This window comes from Mastigoproctus giganteus, chromosome 12 (genome assembly GCF_048544385.1).
Source record: "Mastigoproctus giganteus isolate SK-2022 chromosome 12, ASM4854438v1, whole genome shotgun sequence".
NCBI lineage: Eukaryota > Metazoa > Arthropoda > Arachnida > Uropygi > Thelyphonidae > Mastigoproctus > Mastigoproctus giganteus.
The window spans coordinates 100,510,155-100,532,043 of record NC_143586.1 but is presented as its reverse complement, the minus strand read 5'-3'; the positions used below and the strand labels follow the sequence as shown (position 1 = coordinate 100,532,043).

Below are 21,889 nucleotides of genomic sequence, written 5' to 3'. Positions count from 1 at the left end.
TATCTATTACACTATCAGGTTTATGTTATATGTATTTCGCTGTCAAGTTTACGTTATGTGTATTTCGGTATACCGTTACGTTTGTAAAGTTATTTGTTAATTATAATAGATAATAAAATTATCTAATTATGCCAACTTATGTGATTTGAACTTTTTAGATACTTACTAGCTAATTTTTTATGCGGTTAAAGCCATTCAATTACACTGCTATGCACCACAACACTAGTTACGCAAACACCAAATCACCAAAACAAAAGGTCTTCTAATATTAATGTCATATGTTACGTACTATGTGATACAGTTTAGTTATTTAAACACATATGTATCGCTATAAATTATAGTTTATAAACTTCTAATATCTATTACGATGCTGCAAAATTACATAGAAACCTCCAAGTATTGCCTATATTAATACTTAAATCAATACAGCATAATGGCGGCAGAAGTCAACTGTGGTTTTTAAGCTTTGTTTCATATATATATCATCTTTGAGGAATTGTTTTATATGAGGCCCAATGAAAATTCCTTATTTCAATTTGCATATGTTAAATTGGAAACACTTCCCTTAGGTAACAGAATCCACTCCTTCTTTATCCAGAATCTTAACAAAATTCTTCATTAATCCGAGCTTTATATGCAAAGGTGGGTGAAGAACCTTTTTTTGGTTCAACCAGTGGAATATACTTTATATCGCTTATCCCTGGTAAATATTCTGCCTATTTTTCCCACTGCTGCACAATATAATGTTTTTCTACAATGCCGTACATGACTGCCCTACAAACAGAGAACAAGAGCATTTTGTGAAACCTCCCTGTAGACGATTGACTAATTATTACCTTAATATCAGCACAGACATTCCTAAAAAAGTCTGGTATAATGGCCCCGAGTGCCACTCTGTCGTTGTGGAAGTTGATAGCTTAAATAAATTCAAGGAAGAAGTGGAAAAACTTTTGGAGCAAATGAATGGGTGAAATGGGAAGTTTTTTTTTTTTTTTCCCGATGCTGTATAATCTTGCTTTCTTGCATCATATGCCTCTACTAATGTTTTAGGGCAAATTTTGAAAGTGGTTTAGAAATATTTTAATTTGTGGGGGGGGGGGGTCTGCTGGGTAAAACTAGGAATCAAAAGGGGTCTGTAGCTGAAAAAGTTTCATGATACTGGAATTAGAATTGGGCATAAAGCCTATTTAGGACCTAAAAAAAAACTCTGAAATCTTATATTGTGATGTTACACATCAATATAGATGGTTTCATAGTACATCACACATAAATAAAGATAAAACAGATAACAAATAATCATTCTAAACAAAATTGAAGACTGAAATTTTGGTGCAAAATTGGGTGGCACTGATTATGAGGCAGGTAATTTAGAACTAGGGCTTGCATAAAACCGAGAAATTTCAAAACCGAGTTTAACCGAAGTTTACTCATAAAACCGGTTTTAAAACCGATTTTCTCAGACTTAGGGAAAATAATTAAAAGCTTATAACACAGGTATTTATTTTATCTTGGGTAGATTGTACAAATCGTAATCAAATCTTTTAAACAAAATCTATCACCTCTTATAGTAAAAAAAAAATTAAAAAAATTAAAATGCTCCAAAAAAGTAACCAGCTTGAGATTATACAAAATTACAAATTGTATTCAAATCTTTTGAATAAAAACTATCTTCTCGTATAGTAAACAAAAAAATAATAAGCCCAATAATAATAATAATAAATAAATAAAAATAATGTGAAAAAAAACGGATTAAAGTATTTGTAAAATACTTTACTAAGCATTTAAAAATAAATACTTTACTATTTATTGCTCAGCTTTTTTCAGAAAATGATCCTTAAAAAAAAAAAACAGTATATTAAGCATTTTTCCTGATAGACTTGACCTTATTTTTGTGTTAAAGAGACCAGTGATCGAAAACACTCTCTCAGATTGGACACTTGTTGGTTTAATGGTCAGCAGTGCTCTATAAACTTTCTCCAGCTTTTCACTTCTACTGCTAGTTGCCTCCAAAATTTTAAATTCTTTGCTGATTTCCAATTCACTCAGATATTTTGAAGGCTCTTCAGTTAATCTCTTTATTACACTATCATACTCTCGCATGAGTGTATCTCCAACATTGGAACTAGACGAGTCTTTGTTTTCTTCTAAAAGAACAGTTCGTTTATTTTCAGTTTCTTCATTCAACGCTAAGACTCCTTCGGAATGTTTTGCAAATAATCTCTGATAAAGCTCTTCAGCATGCTTTTTCAAAACTTGCTTACTTGGAAAATCAAAAGTTCTTGAACCCGAATCTTCTTTCCTAAACTTTTTGGGGTTATGTAGATAGCTCAGCAAAGCTACAATTGTTGGGCAATTTCGCCTTGCATTGTAACGCTGCAAAAGGCTTTGGTGAAACTTTAAAGCAAATGGGTTTTCTGCTGTATCAAGCTTAGCAAACAGAAATTCTATTGAAGACTCTGCTTTAAGTAAGTCTGTATCTTCTGAGGTTATAGCCTTCAGAATCATTTCAACTGGTCGCAAAGTTTCACATAGCAATTCAAATGTTTTCCAGTCATCGTCAGACACAGTTTCAGTTGACAGTACTGCACATAGAGCATTTGGAATGCAATTTTTCAATTTCAAAAATCTCTCAATCATATAGAAGGTGCTATCCCATCTAGTCTTGCAATCTAATATAAGTTTATATTCTTTCCTATTAAATTTTGCTTTAACAAAATTTTGTAATATTTCATTTTTGGTAGGCGATTTTCGAAAAAGCTTGCAAATTTTTCTGCCTTTGTTAATAGTTTGTGCAATATTGGCCATTGGATTGAAGAAATAAATGAGCTCATCGGTAAAGTCGGTTTGATAAAGCATGCCTTGCTGTCTTTCTTCAACTGCTTCATCATCACTACTTTCTTCATTATTTTCATTTTCTTCATTGTCTTTGGGAGACTCAGAGACTGTGGCACCATAATTGATTGCTTTTTCATAAAGTACATCTATAACTGACAGATGTATACAATGGGCTATACATTGTTGATGATTAGGCGCAATTTACTTGTCAAACTTAATCATCATTGCTGCTCCATCGGTGGTGCAGGCAACAATATCCTCATCCGAGTTCAAACCAAATTCCTTCAGGTGTCCATTCACAATTTGCTCAGTTCTTCTGCTATCAAGTGAACCATTAATCTCAATAAGACCTAACGACCAGTGATTGTCTTTTGAATGCACATTTATATTCATATACCTTTTTATTTTGTATAGACGTATATTCGTCTAGAGTCAATGAATACCGTGCACCCAAAACCAATGAATTTTTGAAATGCTGAATGAGTTCTTCTTTCTTAGTTTTATAATTATTCAGAACCATATTTTTAATTCCATTCACTGAGACTGGTGGTAATTTATCATATTTATTTCACTGAAGGTGAAGGCTTGATTGTATGAACTCACTCTTGGCAATTGAATTAAAAGAAAATCCATCTAAAGCAGTTAATTTTGAAACCTCCTTCTTCCATAGATTTTTTAAAGTTTTTTGATGTTCTTACCATTTTTATGGAAGGTTCACTGTTATCTTGTTTAATGTCAATCTGATGCATTTTCTTTAAATGCAACATCAAAGATGATGTAAATCCTCCAGACGACTTCATTATCTTCTAACATTTTGAACATTGTGCTTCATCTTTGCTTTTTCGAGCAAAATAATTCCATATACATTTGATTTCATCTTAGACATATTAAGAGTAATAAATATTAATTAGTAGGAATTTATATCACCGACAATTTTAAATAAAAATATTGAAGATAACAAAGGCACAATACTATGCGTCACTACCGCAAGCACTGAATGAAGAGTCTAAACGAGGCAAGTTTCAAAATTTTCACAAAAGAAATTTTTTATTTATTTACTTGCAATTTTTTTTCCACAATTAAATCTATTATATTTTCAAAATTACATAAAAGCTAAATTTGGTGAAGCTGCTTTTTGGAGAACATTTGATCGCAAATTTAATAGGAATAAAGAAGAAAAAAACTGTCTACGATTGAAATTTGATGCAATATTCAGCGAATCTGTTTCTAGTGGGTAACCATCAATAAGGCGCGTTCCATAACTTGCCTGGCGAACAAGATAGATGGAACGGAGAAATATTGAGCATTTTCTTTTACGCTGTCGCTCTGACTCACTCAGTTGTAAATGAGTACACCTGCATCGTGCCATGATACAAGTGAGAAGATAAAAGGTACCGCTCCTAGATTTGGGCCACTTGCCCATGAGATTCATACCTAAACATAAAATAAAATAAAATAAAAAAACATGTTTAAAACATAAAGCAGTTGAACGATCCAGACAAACGAACAAACAAAAGAAAATGTGCTTAACAAAAAACTATATTCGAGGGCTAACTAAAAAAATATTCGAATCCGGTTTTAGAAGCTCGGTTTCGGTTTTAACAACTCAATATGAAAACCGGGTTTAACCGGTTTATAAAACCGGTTTGCAAGCCCTATTTAGAACGTCTCAATCGTAGCATGCACCATAAAAATTTCTGGTGTGGTTAACAGCATATGGCCTGGTATTAGCAAAGGCATCATACTGAAACCAAACCTGTTTCTGTGGCATGGTGTTTTGCCCATTGCCCATAAACATCCACCAGTTGGCAGTGGATTGCCGCTAATCTAGTACCCTTTATAATTGGATCTTGCTGCACAAATCATCTACATTTAGTTGTATTTCCAGTATTCTTTCCCACTTGAAACTGATTATGTTAGCAATACAACATATATGTGGTGCATAAGACTCAGCTGGACAGGTATCTCGAATGAACGGAGGGTTCACTCCTCCGTTCGTTCGAAATACCTGAAGTGGAAGTTTTTTTTTTTGGCTGATGCTGTATAAGCTTGCTTTCTTGCATCATATGCCTCTACTAATGCTAATGCTAACCCTGTAGTTGTATGAACAAACACAGGATGTATGTACTCCCATTGCCTGGTCAAACCTGCCCACAAAATACACTTATTGATGTGTGACGTACTGTTACTCTATTTTGTGAAACCTTCGTATAAGTTGATAAATCAGTATGATAATAATACAGAGTGCCTGCTCTGGATGGCCAAAAGCCAATTTTATGAGATGGAATATAAAAGGAATGCATCAAGATATAGGATTTCATAGTACATCACAACATAAATTAAAATAAAACAAACAGTAAATACATTGGCAAATAATCATTTTAAACAAAGTTGAGGTATATATATGTGGTAATGGTCAAAATGTTCAGTGTTGGTACAATTGCTGTTAGCAGTTCGAACTGTTCTGACTGGTTTGCATGAATAAGATCTTGAGTTGCATTAGTAACTGCTTATTGCCATTGGAAGCAATGGCCTGAAAAATTTCATTTTTGGGAAAAGAAAAAAATTGCTTGATGAGAGGTTAGGAAAGTAAGGCGGCTCGGTAACACTGTTTAGCAAGCTCTTATTCCATGAGAAATGATTGGTGCAGTGTCATGTAATAACTTTGTATTTTCACTTCCCACCTTTCTGGACATTTTTTGCCAAATTGATCTTAGTGAGCACAACACCTGTATATATCTTTCCTTATTCACACTGGCATTTTGAAGAGTAAATTCATAGTGCACAATAGCAGGATGGTCCACAAAATACTTGATATCAAGTATACACTTTCCCTTTCAACCTGTCTTCCTGAAGTTTTGTTTTTTACAGCAAATGAGGTGACATTCATGCTTTTAATTTCGGATCAGAGAGAAAACATTAAGTCAAGCTCCTGAAGTGATAGACTCTAGGAACAATACTGAGCAACCCAGTGCATGTTCAAATTATTGATCATATCATTACAACTGTGTGAAATGTTTAAAGCTTCTTAACATTTATCAACAGTCACACGCTGACCGGGCTAGCCGGGTGGGTAAAGTGCCTGCCTGGCAACCCAAAGGTCGGGGGTTCAAATCCCGCCTTGGGCTTGGATCAGAGTACTGCAAAAACCTTGAGAGGTGCATTATGGCCACAGAAGCCGATGCACCAACAACTAACTAAAAAAAAAAAAAAAAAAGTCACACAGCACTTCTGGTGCACTAGTTGTCTCGCTGTTTCAATGTGGGCTGTTAAAGATCTTCAGCACAGTCATTGTCATCTACTAAACTTCTTTTCCCTCTTTGAATTGAGAGTACCATTCAAACATGGTGGTAAAAGATGGAGAATGGAGATGTAGTAAAAGATCCATAAATGCAATGCATAATTTCTAATATTTTCGAAGTAGAGCATTGGTAAAATTTGATGTTTGGATGATGTTCTAAATTTGCCTTTTTTCACATTCAGAAATCATAATAAAACAAATGCACAAAGCAACAAAGCATACTGAATTATTAACAGACTACTAAATATGTGTAAATGCATGTTGAAACTTACAATATGACAAGTTGTTCTGTGCTTATTTGACTGTAGTGCTGTGTTCTGTTTTGACTGTTCTGTGTTCAGCTTAAATAAATTCAAGGCAGAACTAGACAAACATTTGGAGTGAATGGATGGGTGAAATGGGAAGGCTTTCTAATGCTAATGCTTGTACACTGAGTTTATGAAAATTGGATGCCAAAAAAAATTCGGCTTGATGATTGGATGTGAGTAAAGCCTTGCTGAAATATTGTGAATGATCCAGAGCATTTTTTGAGCAGGGCAGTCACCATGGTTCAGTCCTTTGAATAGTCCAGAGACAAAAAAGGAAATCCAAACAATAGAAATTGTCTCCTCCAAAAAAGAAATTCAGGTGGCTGTATCAGCTTGACAAGATTCTGTACAGAAATTTTTGGGATAAAGATGAGTTTATCCTGCAACATGATTCGCAATATCTGGACAGTATTATCTTTCCATCTGCTTAACAGATGGAAAGATGCCCTATGTGGAACTCTGTACAATCCAGAAATGCAGTGGGAACAGCAGTGTATCAGTGAGCACAGCAGATATTTGTTGACAGAGAGAGAGAGAGAGGGGGAGGCTGTGTAGAAAAGTATACCTTAGCAAAACCTTATACTATATCAATACCTATGAGAAATAAATGGAAGTTATTTATTTTTAAAGTCTTCTTTGAGATTGTAGTTAATCAGTTTCAGGCAGAGGGAGTAGCTTCCCCCCCCCCCCAGTGAGTTATAGTAGGTTTTTCAATCTGCATAACATGCAACACACACCTGTACAGGCAAAATAAAGTCTGTACAGGTGTGTGTACAGACCTTATTTTGTAAAAATATGAACTAGCATACCATGTAAACTGGCACCAGGAGAACGCTAGGAGTGTGCAGTGCCTGTGTGTGCAAAAATTTATACTGTCCCCCATTAATTAAAAACATCAGAAAATAATATTCTAAAATTCAACAAATTTTACCTTTGGCCTCCTGGCACCTGTGTGCGTTGCACATATGGACAGCATGCCCCTGACTGGCACACTCCATTGAAATAATCAATGGAGTGTGCGAAGACCAAGTTGAATCATTGGCAAACAGAATGAAACAAATGAAAAGTCCACCCTCAGCAAACATATTACATCATCATTATCCAAATCTGCTATAAAGGTATATGAATGATAGCCCAGAATAATGACATGTATGGTAGTTGTACTACCATACTTGTCATTCTAGACTACCAGCCAGCCATCCTCACTATTTTCTTCAATGTTGTCTATTTTCCATTAGATCTTTAGCTGTAGCTCTATCTGAGGTTAAAAAGGAGGACATTGAAGGGAATGATTTGGACAGGTATTGAGGAACACAAATGTTTAAAAAAATATATTTTTACCCTTGCATTTAATGTATAACATTATATAATTACCATAAACAGACTTTTAATGTAGGAGCAACACAATACAATGAAACAAATTTTTTTTGTTATAATTACTTTCTTCTCTTATTTTAAATTGGCTGTTTAACATATCTTCTATAACTTATTATTATGTTTAATATACCTTCACTTTCAGAATCTTGAAGAATTATCAATGAATTTTCTCATCTTTGCTGAAAAAGCAGCAATAGCAACTTATTCTTGTACTGCACTATGTTCTTTCTCCCTCTCTCAAACTAATAGATTTTTAAGAACAGGTTTCAAAAGTTGGCCTCTCATTCATTCTAATGGCTATAGGCTTAATAATCCATTCATTACATTGTAATAAAGATGTGATGACAAATACATTGTATTACATCACTATATCAAATACATTGTATTACATTAGTCATTACTTTGGTATTATGAAGTGTCTCATTTAGGGTTCTTTTATATACATCCATTATTACTTAAGACTGTTGCAATGTCGATGTCTATTCAGTATTATTATCTCCTTTTTCATTATATTCAAATCTGCTTATTTTGCACAGTACATAATTAATTTCCATGATGCACATCAGTTAATGAAACACCCTAAGTACCATTCACTTAACAATTGTGCATTTAAAATGAAAATGAAACAAAACATAATCAAATGGACAGGCAACCAGTATAAAGGCAGCTCTGAGTACCCATGCCTATCATTCCATTAGAAATAGACTCTCAATGGCCAAGTATACCTTTTATAGAAATTTTGGAGCGAAAGGAAGTGATTGTTGAAAGAACTTTTCTACCTTATTATCTGCTTTCCAATTGCATTTAAGTAGCACACTATAACTATAAGTGTAAATAAAAGCAGGACATGTTACCGAATTTTAAAATGTTGACCAGATAGCCGATGTAAGGGGAAAAAGTTGGACCTATACAAGTTTTGCTGGGTGTCTGGTAGCCATAGCCAAAATAAATCCTTCTTCTAATGCTTGACTGATGGTCTGTCTCTAGACCTTTACCATACTTTTTTTTTTTTTTTTTTTTCAAATCTCTTCATTGAAATGGCACACAGGAACAGCACAAGATGCCTTTCAAAGTAATCAAATCACGCTATGTAAATTCTATTTTAATATTTATTTGAACAGCTTTGTAGATGATCCCCAACAGATGTATTCTTTTTTATTAATTGTTACCAGGCTTCAAAGAAATTGAAGGATGAAGTTTCTGTTGCAGATTTTTTCCAATATTAGACTCATTTAATTTTAAGTAACATTTAAAATTTCACCTTCTGGGTTTTAATAATTGAAGAAAGGATAACTACATTAGAAATTTTTTTAAGTCTTTGTAGAATAGTTTCATAAACTGGGCAGGGTCATTTTATAAATGCTAAGTGTTTTTTTTTTTCTGTTTATGTATCATGTTTTTAAAATTTTGTTTCAGTTTTAACAGATTAACTTGAATTTCTTTCTAGTGTTTTGAAAATAAATTATTAGAATCTACTGACACTGACCAAAAGCAGTTGCTAGAAAGACTGATTGAGAAAACTAAAGATGCACTTTGTAATGCTGAAAACATGTTGAATTCAGAAAACGGGGATAAAAAACAGGAAATTAAGAAGGTAATTTTTTTTCAATTTTTGGTTTTAAATATATCCTAATGAAACATTTTATCGCTAGTCCTCTGTAAATAATAATGGGTAATTCTCAAGAATAATTTTTTGAAGAATATTATTTTTTTCCAAAAAATATTAGAAAATAAAAATATCCCAAATGTTTCCTTGTCATTACTTGCATCACTAGTTACTGTTTTCCAGAATGTTATTCTCATAAGTAGTTGTGAAAAGTGACAATGTTTTGAGAAACAATTTTCATTCATAATTTCTCAGATCAAAGCAGTGTGTTGACATTTTCAGTTTTAGTGTAAAATACGCAATTCCTTTTTTATTGTTAACATTACCAAGTTCATATATGTAGCATATTAATAGCTGTTAATTTTTGAAACATGTTAGTTAAAAATTAATACTTATTTTCTGCATGGTTTTATTGTGGTTGTTAAGTGCAAGAGCTACTGAGGCTAATGTGCCTGCTGTCGGTTTAATGATCTGAAACATATTCATAGATGAGCACAATTTTTGATAGAACTGTGTGTGTGTGTGTGTGTGTGTGTGTGCGTGCGTGCGTGTGTGTGAGAGAGAGAGAGAGCGAGACAGAAATTATGAAGGAAAGTGAAAGAAAAATATTGTTTTATTATTTAGGTAATTTGTGAATAACCAAAACACCACTTAGTAACAGGGTTTAAAAATATAGAACACAAATTTGCTATCCCTCCACATTAAACAATATTACATTATATGAAATTACATTTAAAGGGCACAGTAAAATTATTTTCCTTGTAAGCTAATGCCTGGATATAATGTCCTCTATGGTAATGTGAACCATTTTTTTTTTTTTTTTGTACAACAGTATTCCAATAACAAATTAAAATGTAGAGTTTTTCTCACCCATTTTCTTAGTGTGGTTGAGAAGAATAATGAGTAACATTCTAAAAATAAAAAAAAGTGATCTGATTCTCTGAAGGCTGTAGAGTGAATTAAGCACCAAAGTGACTAAGGCTATGAAGTGCGAGTATATTCTTTGGTTGGTTTGTTGTTTGCTGGATAAAAACCTCAAAGTACCCTGGAGTTAATACCATGCAGCCCTTGAAGAATTGAAGCTGTGACTTTTTTTTTTTTTTATAACCAATTCTTAACACTATGCAATGTGAAAATAATATTTTATTTGAACATACACTGAAAACAACTTCTGCAAGTAGCATTCATTGCAGATCAACATTTTTGGAATTTTACCTTTGTTACAAAACAAAAAATCTTCTAAAAAAGTAGTATCTAATGAAGAATAAGACTACAATATCTGTATCTGATATTTTTCTGTTTATCTGTATCTTTCTGTATTATCTTGTATTTTTTAATATAAAATGTGTTTCAGCTTTTGCATTCCTATAGTTAATGTTTTCTTATATAAAACATGTTATTTGTACCTGAAGTTAATTTGATTTATAATTTTACTTGGACCAAAAATAAAATTACAGAGCATTTTGGACTGTTTTATGAAATAATATTTGCTTTGCTAATATTAGAATGCCCTATAAAAGAGCACTAAAAATTGCATCACATCTGGCATATAGATGTGTCCTGAAAATGTCCAAATTTTTCTTCTTCAGAGTGCATTTTCTCCTGATTTTTTTTAATCTCCAGAAATCTTGTTCATTTTCATTCCTAAAAATCTGGTCACCCTAGTCAAAACTTTCTGCCCTAGATTTGTAATTTTTGTCTGAGTCATATGGACAGTGTGTAGCCTGGCATCCTGGTATATTATGATTTGTTGTCCTGTTAGGGTCTTCCTTTTTTTTGTTTAATTTTTTTAAAAAGTAAACTGGTATTTCAAGAATAACACACCATAAAATCAAGATGCAATTTGAATGACCCTAAAAAAATTACCATTATGTGTAAGGATTGGTGAAGTTGTATCTATCTCTGTTTTATAACAGTGGATCCATGTTTTTGTTTCAACAATTAAAAATTTGCAAAATGAAACATACTCTCATGAAATGTTTCCTGTTCCAGTACATGATTCAAAGAATAGAATAATGTCAGGATTGTGTATAGTTTCAAGTTTTATTCTTTGAGGACAACTGTGAAATATATATTAGTATTAGTAATGGCCACATGGTGCAAGGAAGCTTCTGGCTTATGCTGCACCAGCCAAAAAAATAAATAAATAAAATAATAATAATAATAAAATAAAATAACAAAAAATACATAAAATAAAATAATAAGAATAAAAACAAATTAATAATAATAAGAAGAAGAAAATTTTAAAAATATATAATAATAATAAAAATTAATAAGAGAAAATGAAATGAACAATCTATGCATTTCCCTCCTCCCATAGGTAATTATCCAGCTAAACCTTTGAATTTCCCCAGACTTTCAGCCTCTACCACCCATGTAGATATCTTATTCCAGTAATTTATAACTCGCTGGCTAAAATAAAACTTCCTGCAGTCAGTCTAAACAACTCCCCTGTAACTTGAAATTATGGCCCCTAGTTCTAGAACCATTTATAACCATGAAAATTTCATTCTTATTCATTTTGCTTATGCCTCTCAGAGCCTTAAACACCTCAATCAAGTCTCCTCTAAGATGCCTAGTTTCCAAGCTCTGCAACCCACATAAATTTAAAATGAAAATGAAACAAAACATAATCAAATGTACAGGCAACCAGTATAGAGGCAGCTCTGAGTACCCATGCCTATCATTCCTTTAGAAATAGACTCTCAATGGCCAAGTATACCTTTTATAGAAATTTTGGAGCGAAAGGAAGTGATTGTTGAAAGAACTTTTCTACCTTATTATCTGCTTTTCAATTGCATTTAAGTATTACACTATAACTATAAGTGTAAATAAAAGCATATGGGCACCCTTTTGCCTATCTCACCAGGTGTTACGAGTCTTTGGACCCTTTCAAGAAGAACAATGTCTTTCTTCAGGTGCGTTTCTCTGTACTTGAACTCAGTATTCCAAGAGTGGTCTCTGAGATATATATATATAATCAGAGACACATTGAATAAGGTTATTTATTCTGCATGAACAGTAATATTATTATTTTCATTAAGATGACCCTACACCATAAATGCATTAATAACTCTTATTTGTGCTTTAGAGAAGAAATCTGTGAAGAAAGTATCTGCCTTTCAAATTCTCAGGATTTATATTTATGTGAATTAAAAATTTTTTTTTTTTAGATCCTAAATCAATTTTTCTATAAAAATCTGCAAAATGATTGATAAAATTAAGTTCAACATTTCTCCTGAAAAACTGCCAAAAATATTCAGAACAGGCTTTGAGATAAACATAAATGCATATATCTTGGTCAGTAACAAGGAAAAGTTTGAAATGGTCAAGTCAGAATGTTAGTAAAATGGAAGTCAGTAATCACATGGCATTTTTTGGGTGCTTTTATCATCACAGGTTATGCTATGATTGGGGGGGGGGGAATTGTAACAACAAATTTATACAAATGTAGACATAAGAAATAAAGGGATATCTAACAGAAGCTTTACATGTGTTAATTAATAAATCAATTTATATAACCAGTTTTCTGATCTACTTAAAACGGATAAAAGGTATATTGGAGACTATTAATAAATGTTTTCTTTCACAGCAATTGTTAGAAGCTGCTAAGGATGTTCTTGCAGATTGGCTTGATAATTTATATGGTGCTGAGGTGACTGATAATTCTATATTTTTGTCACTTCCTTCCTATTGGGAGGGACAATATTATGAAGATATGGAATTGCTTAATGTAAGTACTGTTAATATTTTTGTACATAAGCAATATTTAAATTAAGACTATGCACTAATTTACTTATTTAATAATAATATATTATTGAAATAAAATGTATTAGCTTAGTATTCATAGAATATAGAGGGATCACCTCTGATGAGTGTTTCTAAGAGATATATGTATATATTCGCACAGCAGAACTCGGATGAAATTCCCTTATAAAAAGTTTCCCCCCGTACTAGGTTTGGTTTCTTAATTCCCAATTTCAACTGTATGTATTGTAACGTATTATTTTTCCATGTAAGAAGCTTCCCAGGTAAAAAGCTTTCCCGCATAAAAAAGTATGTGATAAAGAATACACAGTGAATTATTATAATGACATTTTCCCACTTACCTTCCCATTTCACTCATCCGGTCACTCTAAATATTTGTCTAGTTCAGCCTTAAATTTATTTAAGCTATCAACTTCTAAAACAACAGATGGAAGTCTGTTCCAGCAATCAACTACCCGCTGGCGAAAGGCAAACTTCCGCTCATCTTTCTACAATTGTCTTTCCTCAATTTGAATCTATGCCCCCCCCTCATGTTCTTAATCTGAGCAAGTGGATGCATTGAGTCTGCTCAAACCATTCAATCAGATGACTTCGCAGGTGCCTAGTGTCCAAACTCTGATATTGGCAGAACTGAAGCCTTTCTTTGTAAGAGCACCCCTTTGTTCCTCTCACCAATTTTGTTGCCTTTCTCAGTACTCGTTCTAGCAACTCTACATCCTCCTGTAGGCAGTACCCAAGGTGTGGCTTAACCATTGCCTTATACAAGGGAATAATCACTTACTTATCCCTGCTAAAAAAATTTGTATATATATCATTGAAAAGGCTACATGACCTTCTCTGGCAACCCATCTGCACTACTCAGAGAACTTCATATCTGACTGCACAATTACCTCAGGTCTTTTTCATTCTCCACTTCCTTGAGTATAGTACCACACACTTTGTACGTTTATCTTGTTTTCTGGATTCACTTGGGTTACTGCTACCCATATGCAGTACTTTGCATTTGTCAATGTTAAACTTCAGTTACCACTTCTCAGCCCATCTGCCTAACTTTTCTAGATTCTGTTGCAATAGCATACTGTCATTAACAAACCTGCCAACCTTTTTATCATCTGCAAACTTGGACATTAAGCCTGATATTCCTTCATGGATATCATTGATAAAGACACAAAACAACAATGGGCCCAGCACCGAACCTTGGGGGGGACTCTACTAATAACATTAGTCCAAGTAGAGCAGTGTCTATTTATTACCACTCTCTGCCGTCTCCCACTCAACCATCCCTTTAGCCATTGTAGCAATTTGCCTTTAATGCCATGCTGTCCAATTTGTATAGTAGTCTTCCATGAGGGCTGTCGTAGCCTAGTGGTCAGGCGCGCGGGTGCATAAGTACACGTGCCTTGAGTGACCAGGGTTCAAGCCCGTGACTGCTGAATACGGTGCTATTTCTTGTATTCTGTCTATCTTGTTAACTCCTCTGACTGTTTGGTCGTCCCGGAGTATAAACAGAAATTTAGTCTTCCATGTGCAACAGTATCAAAAGCTTTCTTGAAATCCAAGTGTATGATATCAATATTATTTTTTGCATCCAGTTCCTTTGTGACCACATCATAGTATCCAATCAGATTGGTCTGACAAGGCCTCCCCTTAACAAACCCATGCTGTATCTGAACTATCACTGCAGTCTTGTGTCATCCTCCTAAAATTACTGCAGTGATAGTTCAGTCTAGTTCTGATATCCATTGTTAGTTTTGACATTGATGCAGATTGCAGTAATAGTTCCTGCAATGCCTCTTTAACCAGTGACTCCATTATTTTCCGGCGCCTCCGTAGCCAGGTGGGAAGGAGCAGCAGTGCATAGCACACGCTTCTTGATTAGACCGGGGTTCGAGCCCGTCACCACCAAATACGGAGAATGCGGAAAGGTCAGGGAATGACCACTGCATATCCCGGAGCAATATGGCCTTAGTTGCTAATGCTCCTAAAAACCAAATAACAACAAACAAACCATTATTTTCCCCGGAATAGAATTTAAACTAACATGTCTATAATTATTTGTGTCACCTTTTGAATGCCCTTGGTGAATTGGGGGTACATTTGCACATCTCCAGTCCATGGGGACCTCCCCTGAATCTAAGGATGCTCTCATAATTATGGCTAATGGTTTGTGGTGCATAATAACTTTATACACTATTGTGCCAATAAAATCATAATTAATCAACTAACGGTTTGCTTACTTCTCTCGCTGCCTCCTTCAGTATAACTAGATAGATTCCATCCACCACAGGTGCCTTTTTTATGTTTAACTTCAACAATTTATCCTCCACTTTGCTTTCTGTTATTACAAAATCATTTAGCTCACTGTTAGAGTTTAGTATACTTCTGTCCTCCCCGTCCTTACAGAATTCGTCAATTGTGAATGGAGATGCAGAATACTCATTCAGTTTGTCAGCTATCTGAGCAGGATCATCAATATCAATTGGACCAATCTAATTCATCCCCTTCCTTCTAGAATTTACATAAGTAAAAAAACCTTTATTTTTCTTTGCATCCTTTACCAAGGATTTCTTGTAATCAGCCTTTGTTGCCTAACCTCCTTTGTGACTTGATTACAGACTAGCTTATATCTGTCATAGGCTTCCATGTCTCCTGATAATTTATATGCATCCCATGCATTTTTCTTCTCTGCCACGAGCGTCATTAGTTCATCTGATATCCATTTAGGTCTAAATCTTGAACAGTATTTCTTAGATGGTATGAAAAGCCTGGTAGCTTCCAAGATTAATTCCTTGAAGGCAAAAACCATTCCATTTACCCTTTCTGGTAGTTACATCTTTAAGTAAATCCCACATCATGGGATTTACTGTGATCACCATCATCTAGCTGTTATTTTATCTGCAAATTCTCAATGCATGAATAATCATAATCAGATCAAGAGTATTACTCCCTCGATTTTGCCCATCGAACACGTTGCTGTAGAAAACAATTCTCCAATAAATCCACAAGCATTGTGCTGGCCTGCAAATGACCAATCCACAAGTTCCAGTCAATATCTGGAAAGTAAAAATCCCCTGTTACAAGACATTTTGATGTACTGGCCCACTCTTTATCTTCACAATTGTTCATTGTACTCATCAGAGTTATTTTCAACTTCCTTAGATTTTATGTGTTTCTTATCTAACAGCATAACCCCTCCTCCCTTCCTATCCTGTCTATCCTTTCTGTGCACATTGTACTCCCCAAATTCCAATTCTGCATTAGCATTAGCATTAGCATTAGTAGAGGCATACGATGCAAGAAAGCAAGCTTATTCAGCATCAGCCAAAAAAAAAAAAAAAAAAAAAAACCCACTCCCATTTCACCCCTCCGTTCGTTCGAAATACCTGTCCAGTTGAGCTTTAAATTTGTTTAGGCTATCAACTTCAACAACAAGTGATGGAAGTCGGTTCCACCAACCAACCACCCGCTGGCCAAAGGCAAATTTCCGCACATCTATCCGACATCCGTCCTTCCTCAATTTGAATTTATGCCCTCTGAGGTGATTATTCTGAGAAAGATGAAGAATCCCATTGGCATTGAGCATGCTCAAACCATTCAAGGCCTTATACACCTCTATCAGATCACCTCGCCGGTGCCTAGTCTCCAGACTCTGTAATTTGCAAAACTTAAGCCTTTCTTCGTAAGAGCAACCCTTTGTTCCATTTACTAATCTTGTTGCCCTTCTCTGTACCCGTTCCAGCAGCTCTACATCCTTCTTGAAATGAGGCCTCCAGACCTGTATACAGTACTCAAGATGTGGCCTAACCATTGCCTTATACAAGGGAATAATCACCTCCTTATCCCTGCTAGAAAAATTCCTGTATATCATTGACAAGACACCATGAGCTACTCTTGCAGCTCGTCTGCACTGCTCAGAGAACTTCATATCTCCCTGCACAATTACCCCCAGGTCCTTTTCATTCTCCACCACTGTCAGTGCAGTACCGCAGAGTTGATACGTTGCTCTGGGGTTACTGTTTCCCATATGTAGTACTTTACATTTGTCAATGTTAAACTTCATTTGCCACCTCTCAGCCCATCTGTTCAACCTTTCCAGATCCTGTTGCAGCAGCATAGCGTCAGTAGTGTCCTTAACGACCCTGCCAACCTTTGTATCATCTGCAAACTTGGACATTAAACTTGATATCCCATCATCAATATCATTCATAAACACCGAAAACAACAACGGACCCAACACTGAACCTTGAGGAACTCCACTAATAACATTAGTCCACGTTGAGCAGTGTCCATTGATTACCACTCTCTGTCTTCTGCCACTCAACCATCCCCTTATCCATAGTAGCAATTTGCCTCCAATGCCACACTGCTCCAATTTGTGCAGCAGTCTTCCATGTGCAACAGTATCAAAAGCCTTTCTAAGATCCAAATATATAATATCAAAGTTATTCCCTGCATCCAGTTCTTTTGTGACTACATCATAGTATCCAATCAAATTGGTCAGGCAAGACCTGCCCTTAACAAAACCATGCTGCGTCTGAGCTATAACTGAATTCTTGTCTAGATGATCCTGCAGTGCTTCTTTAACCAGTGCCTCCATTAATTTACCTGGAACAGAAGTTAAACTAACAGGTCTATAATTACTTGTGTCAGCCTTTGATCCTCCTTTGTGAATTGGGGTTACATTTGCACATCTCCAGTCTATGGGTACCTCCCCTGAGTCCAAAGAAGCTCTCATAATTATGGCTAGGGGTTTGCATACTTCCTTTGCTGCCTCCTTTAATATAACTGGATAGATCCCATCCACCCCAGGTGCCTTTTTTATGTTTATCCTCAACAATCTCTCCTCCACTTTCCTCTCAGTTATTACAAAATCATCCAGCTCACTGCCAATGTTTACTTTACCTACATCATTCTCCTTCCTGAATAACTCCTCATGCGTGAATGTAGATGCAAAATACTCGTTTAGATTGTTAGCCACCTGAGCAGGATCCTCAACTGTTGAACCATCAATATCCAGTGGACCAATCTGATTCATCCCTTTCCTTCTCGAGTTCAAGTATGTAAAGAACTCTTTTCTGTTTTTCTTTGCATCCTTTGCCAAGGATTTTTCGTAGTCTGCCTTTGCCTGCCTAATCTCCTTTGTGACTTGGTTACAGACCAACTTATATCTATCATAGGCTTCCATGTCACCCATTAATTTATATGTATCCCATGCATTTTTCTTCTCTGCCACATGTCTCATTAGTTCATCTGACAACCATTTAGGCCTAAACCTTGAACAATATTTCTTAGTTGGTATGTAAAGCCTGGTAGCCTCCAAGATTAGTTCCTTGAATGCTTCCCATTTAGAGTTTGCTGTTGGTAACATCATCAGTTGGTCCCACTGTACAGAATTTAAATACTGTCTCAGACCATCATAGTCGCCTTTACGAAAACAAAAACCCTTCCCTTTACCTCTGATGGTAGTTACCTCCTTGAGTAAATCCCACTTCAACACACTGTGATCACTGCCACCTAGTGGTTCATTTATCTGCAGGTTCTTAATGCACGAAGAGTCACTACTGATAATCAGATCAAGAGTATTGCTCCCTCTTGTTGCCTCACGAACATGCTGATGTAGAAAACAATCATCCAATAAATCCACAAAAGCCTTGCTAGTGTGCGAGTGACCAACCCACAAATTCCAGTCAATATCTGGGAAATTAAAATCCCCCATTATAAGACTCTCTGATTTACTGGCCCACTCTATTTCCCTGTACAATATCTTATTATACTCATCAGAGTCATTAGGCCTATAGCACACTCCTACTCTCAATTTTGATTTCCCTATGCTTATGTCACACCAAACTGATTCGGCACTGCCCTGTCCATCGATGTCAACTGGCTTCACTTCCTTGGACTTTATGTGTTTCTTAATTAATAGCATAACCCCTCCTCCCCTCCTGTCCTGTCTATCCTTTCTATACACATTGTATTCCCCAAATTCCAGTTCCGCATTACTTATATCTGTGTGACACCACGTCTCTGATATCCCAACAATATCTGCCTTTGATGTTTTGAGCAATACCTCAAATTCATCAAATTTATTTACCAAACTCCTAGCATTGGTGTACACGCAGGTATACATGCACCTGTTTCTATTCTTTGCTACCCTAACGCAACCCATGTGTTTACTTGTACCGCAATGACTACCAGCAGTCTCTGAAATATCCTGCATCTTGTTTTTCAGACTTCTGCTCATATCAATAGAAGCAGTGCAAGAATCACTTCCACCTCTGCCAGTGGCTACTGTTAATCTATTAGTCCTTGTATCCCCCCCAACTAGCAGTTTTCCGACCCACCTAACACTGCCTCGACAGCATCAGCAAAAATTCTTGCACCCTTTCTATTTAAGTGTATCCCATCCCTGTAGAAGCAATCTCTCCTGTTAACAAGTACAGTCCAGGCTGAAAAAAATTCTACCCCTTGAGCCTTGCACAATCCCTCCAGGGCCGAATTGATCGACAAGGCTCTCATCATATACTCCCTCCTATCGTGTCTGGGCAGAATTGCAGACACTTTCAAGTTCAACCCTAATTCACGGCTTTTTTTCAGCAGTGACCTGTACTTGCTAAGTAATTCCGCCGGTCTCCTACTCTTAATATCATTCGTGCCAACGTGTACAACTATATCACCTTTTGTGCCCTTAAAAGATGATATCCGCTCTACAACGTCATCAACCTTTGCCCCTGGCAGACATACCCTGGTCCTATTCCACCTATCCTTTTTACAAAGCATGTTCCCCGTTTCCCTGACAATAGAGTCACCAACAACTACTAGTTCCTGTGGGACCAGCGCATTCTGCCTAGGGGGCTGCTTCTGTGTTGCCTGATGACCAAGTGCAAGCTCTGGCGTTGATGTGGGCAGCTGAGAGCTTGATGGGCCCCTCAATTTATTTCCTTCGAGGGCATCCACCCTGTCCTTCAAGCTCTCATAAAGGCCCATAACAACGCTGAGTTGTCGCCTGATTTCCTTGCACTCCTTACATCGTGCACACACAAAGACATCCCCCTTGGCAGTATCATGTCCCGTACCCAACTGCTCCGCAAACATCAAGCAAACAGTGCATTTTAATAGACTGTGATTCAGAGGGCAACTGGCCCCCTCAGTTCTCCCCTGAACCACAGCACTCCCATTAGCTTGAGCCTTTTGCTTTGCTGCTCTGGTTAGAGTCATGATTCCAATTTAATTCAATAAAATTAAAACAAAAATTAAATCCTTAAGTTATATTATATATATATATATATTGTTTTTTTTTTTTTTTTTTTTTTTCGGTATCTAGTGTTCCCTTTATACAACTTCCGTATCACGTGTAGCACTCTAGTTATGTATTAATTATTTGTTACGATTAAGTCGTTATATATATTTATAGAGTTAAAAATACAATTTAATTGACAATGAAGTTTATCAAGATTAATAGATTTACTGAATAATTGACAATATTATATTATGCACTATACTATACAAAGCTAATGCTATCGAATTCCGGATATGCTGTGTCGCGTTTCAGTAACGAGTGTTATCTACGAAGTCCCTTTATAACTTCCGTATCAAGTTATGTATTAATTATTTATTTTTACTAATTATTTATGTTCCGTAACCTATGTGGTTATATGTATAGTTAAAAGTACAATTTAATTGCCAATGAAGTTCGACAAGATTAATAGATTTACTGATTAATGTTCACGTAACAATGGCGGCTGTCTATGAACGGTAAACACGTGTATTTGATACCCTTTCCGATACTAAGTAATACCTACAAATCTCTATCTAAGTTACTTTAACTTTAAGTACCGTAAATAGGAATATAAAGCTACTCTAGAAATAAGTTAATATGTCAATTTAAACTAATAAAGCAGAAAATAAATCAGAAAAACTTCTCTGTTCCAGTAGCGGCAGAAAGGCACGTCCGTACAGGAAACTCTCGCCCTCAAGCCCCCATTTATTATATCTGTGTGACACCATGTCTCTGATATCCCAACAATATCTGCCGTTGATGTCTTGACCAGCAGTTCAAATTCATCAAATTGATTTACTATACTCCCAGAATTTGTGTACATGCAAGTATATATGCACCTGTTCTTACTTTTAGTTACCCTAACACAAACCATGTATTTATTTGTTCCATGCTGACTCCTAGCAGTCCTTGAAATCCCCAGCAACTTGCTCTCTAGGTTTCTGTTCATTCCAATAGAAGCAGTGCAAGAATCACTTCTGCCTCTGTCTGCGGCTACTGTTGATCTTTTCCCCCCAAGCTAGCAGTTTTCCAACCCACCTAACACTGCCTTGATAGCATCAGCAAATATTCTTGCACCCTTTCTATTTAAGTGTATCCCCATCCTGTAGAAGCAGTCTCTCCTGTTAGCAAGTACAGACCACTCTGGAAAAAATTTTACCCCATGAGCCTTGCACAATTCCTTCAGGGCCAAATTGATTGACAAGGCTCTCATCTTATACTCCCTCCTATAGTGTCTTTCAAATTTAACCCTAACTCGTGACTTTTTTTAAACATTGACGTGTACTTGTTAAGTAAATCTGCAGATCTCTTACTCTTAAGGCCTTTAGTGCCAACATCTACAACAATATCACCTTTTGTGCCCTTAAAAGATGATATCTGCTCTACAAAGATGATAACTGCATATTGTGAATGCCTTC

At 35.6% G+C, this 21,889-nt stretch overlaps 1 protein-coding gene across 2 annotated transcripts in view; it reads left to right on the top strand.

Moving 5' to 3' along the window:
* The window catches only part of CysRS (cysteine--tRNA ligase, cytoplasmic), a 340,710-nt gene that overhangs the window by 73,095 nt on the left and 245,726 nt on the right, over positions 1 to 21,889 (top strand). For both annotated transcript variants that reach the window (XM_090386775.1, XM_090386776.1), the window contains 2 exons: positions 9,269 to 9,415; positions 13,020 to 13,160. In XM_090386775.1, coding sequence (XP_090242901.1) covers positions 9,269 to 9,415; positions 13,020 to 13,160 — 288 coding nt within the window. The remainder of the gene's footprint in view (positions 1 to 9,268; positions 9,416 to 13,019; positions 13,161 to 21,889) is intronic.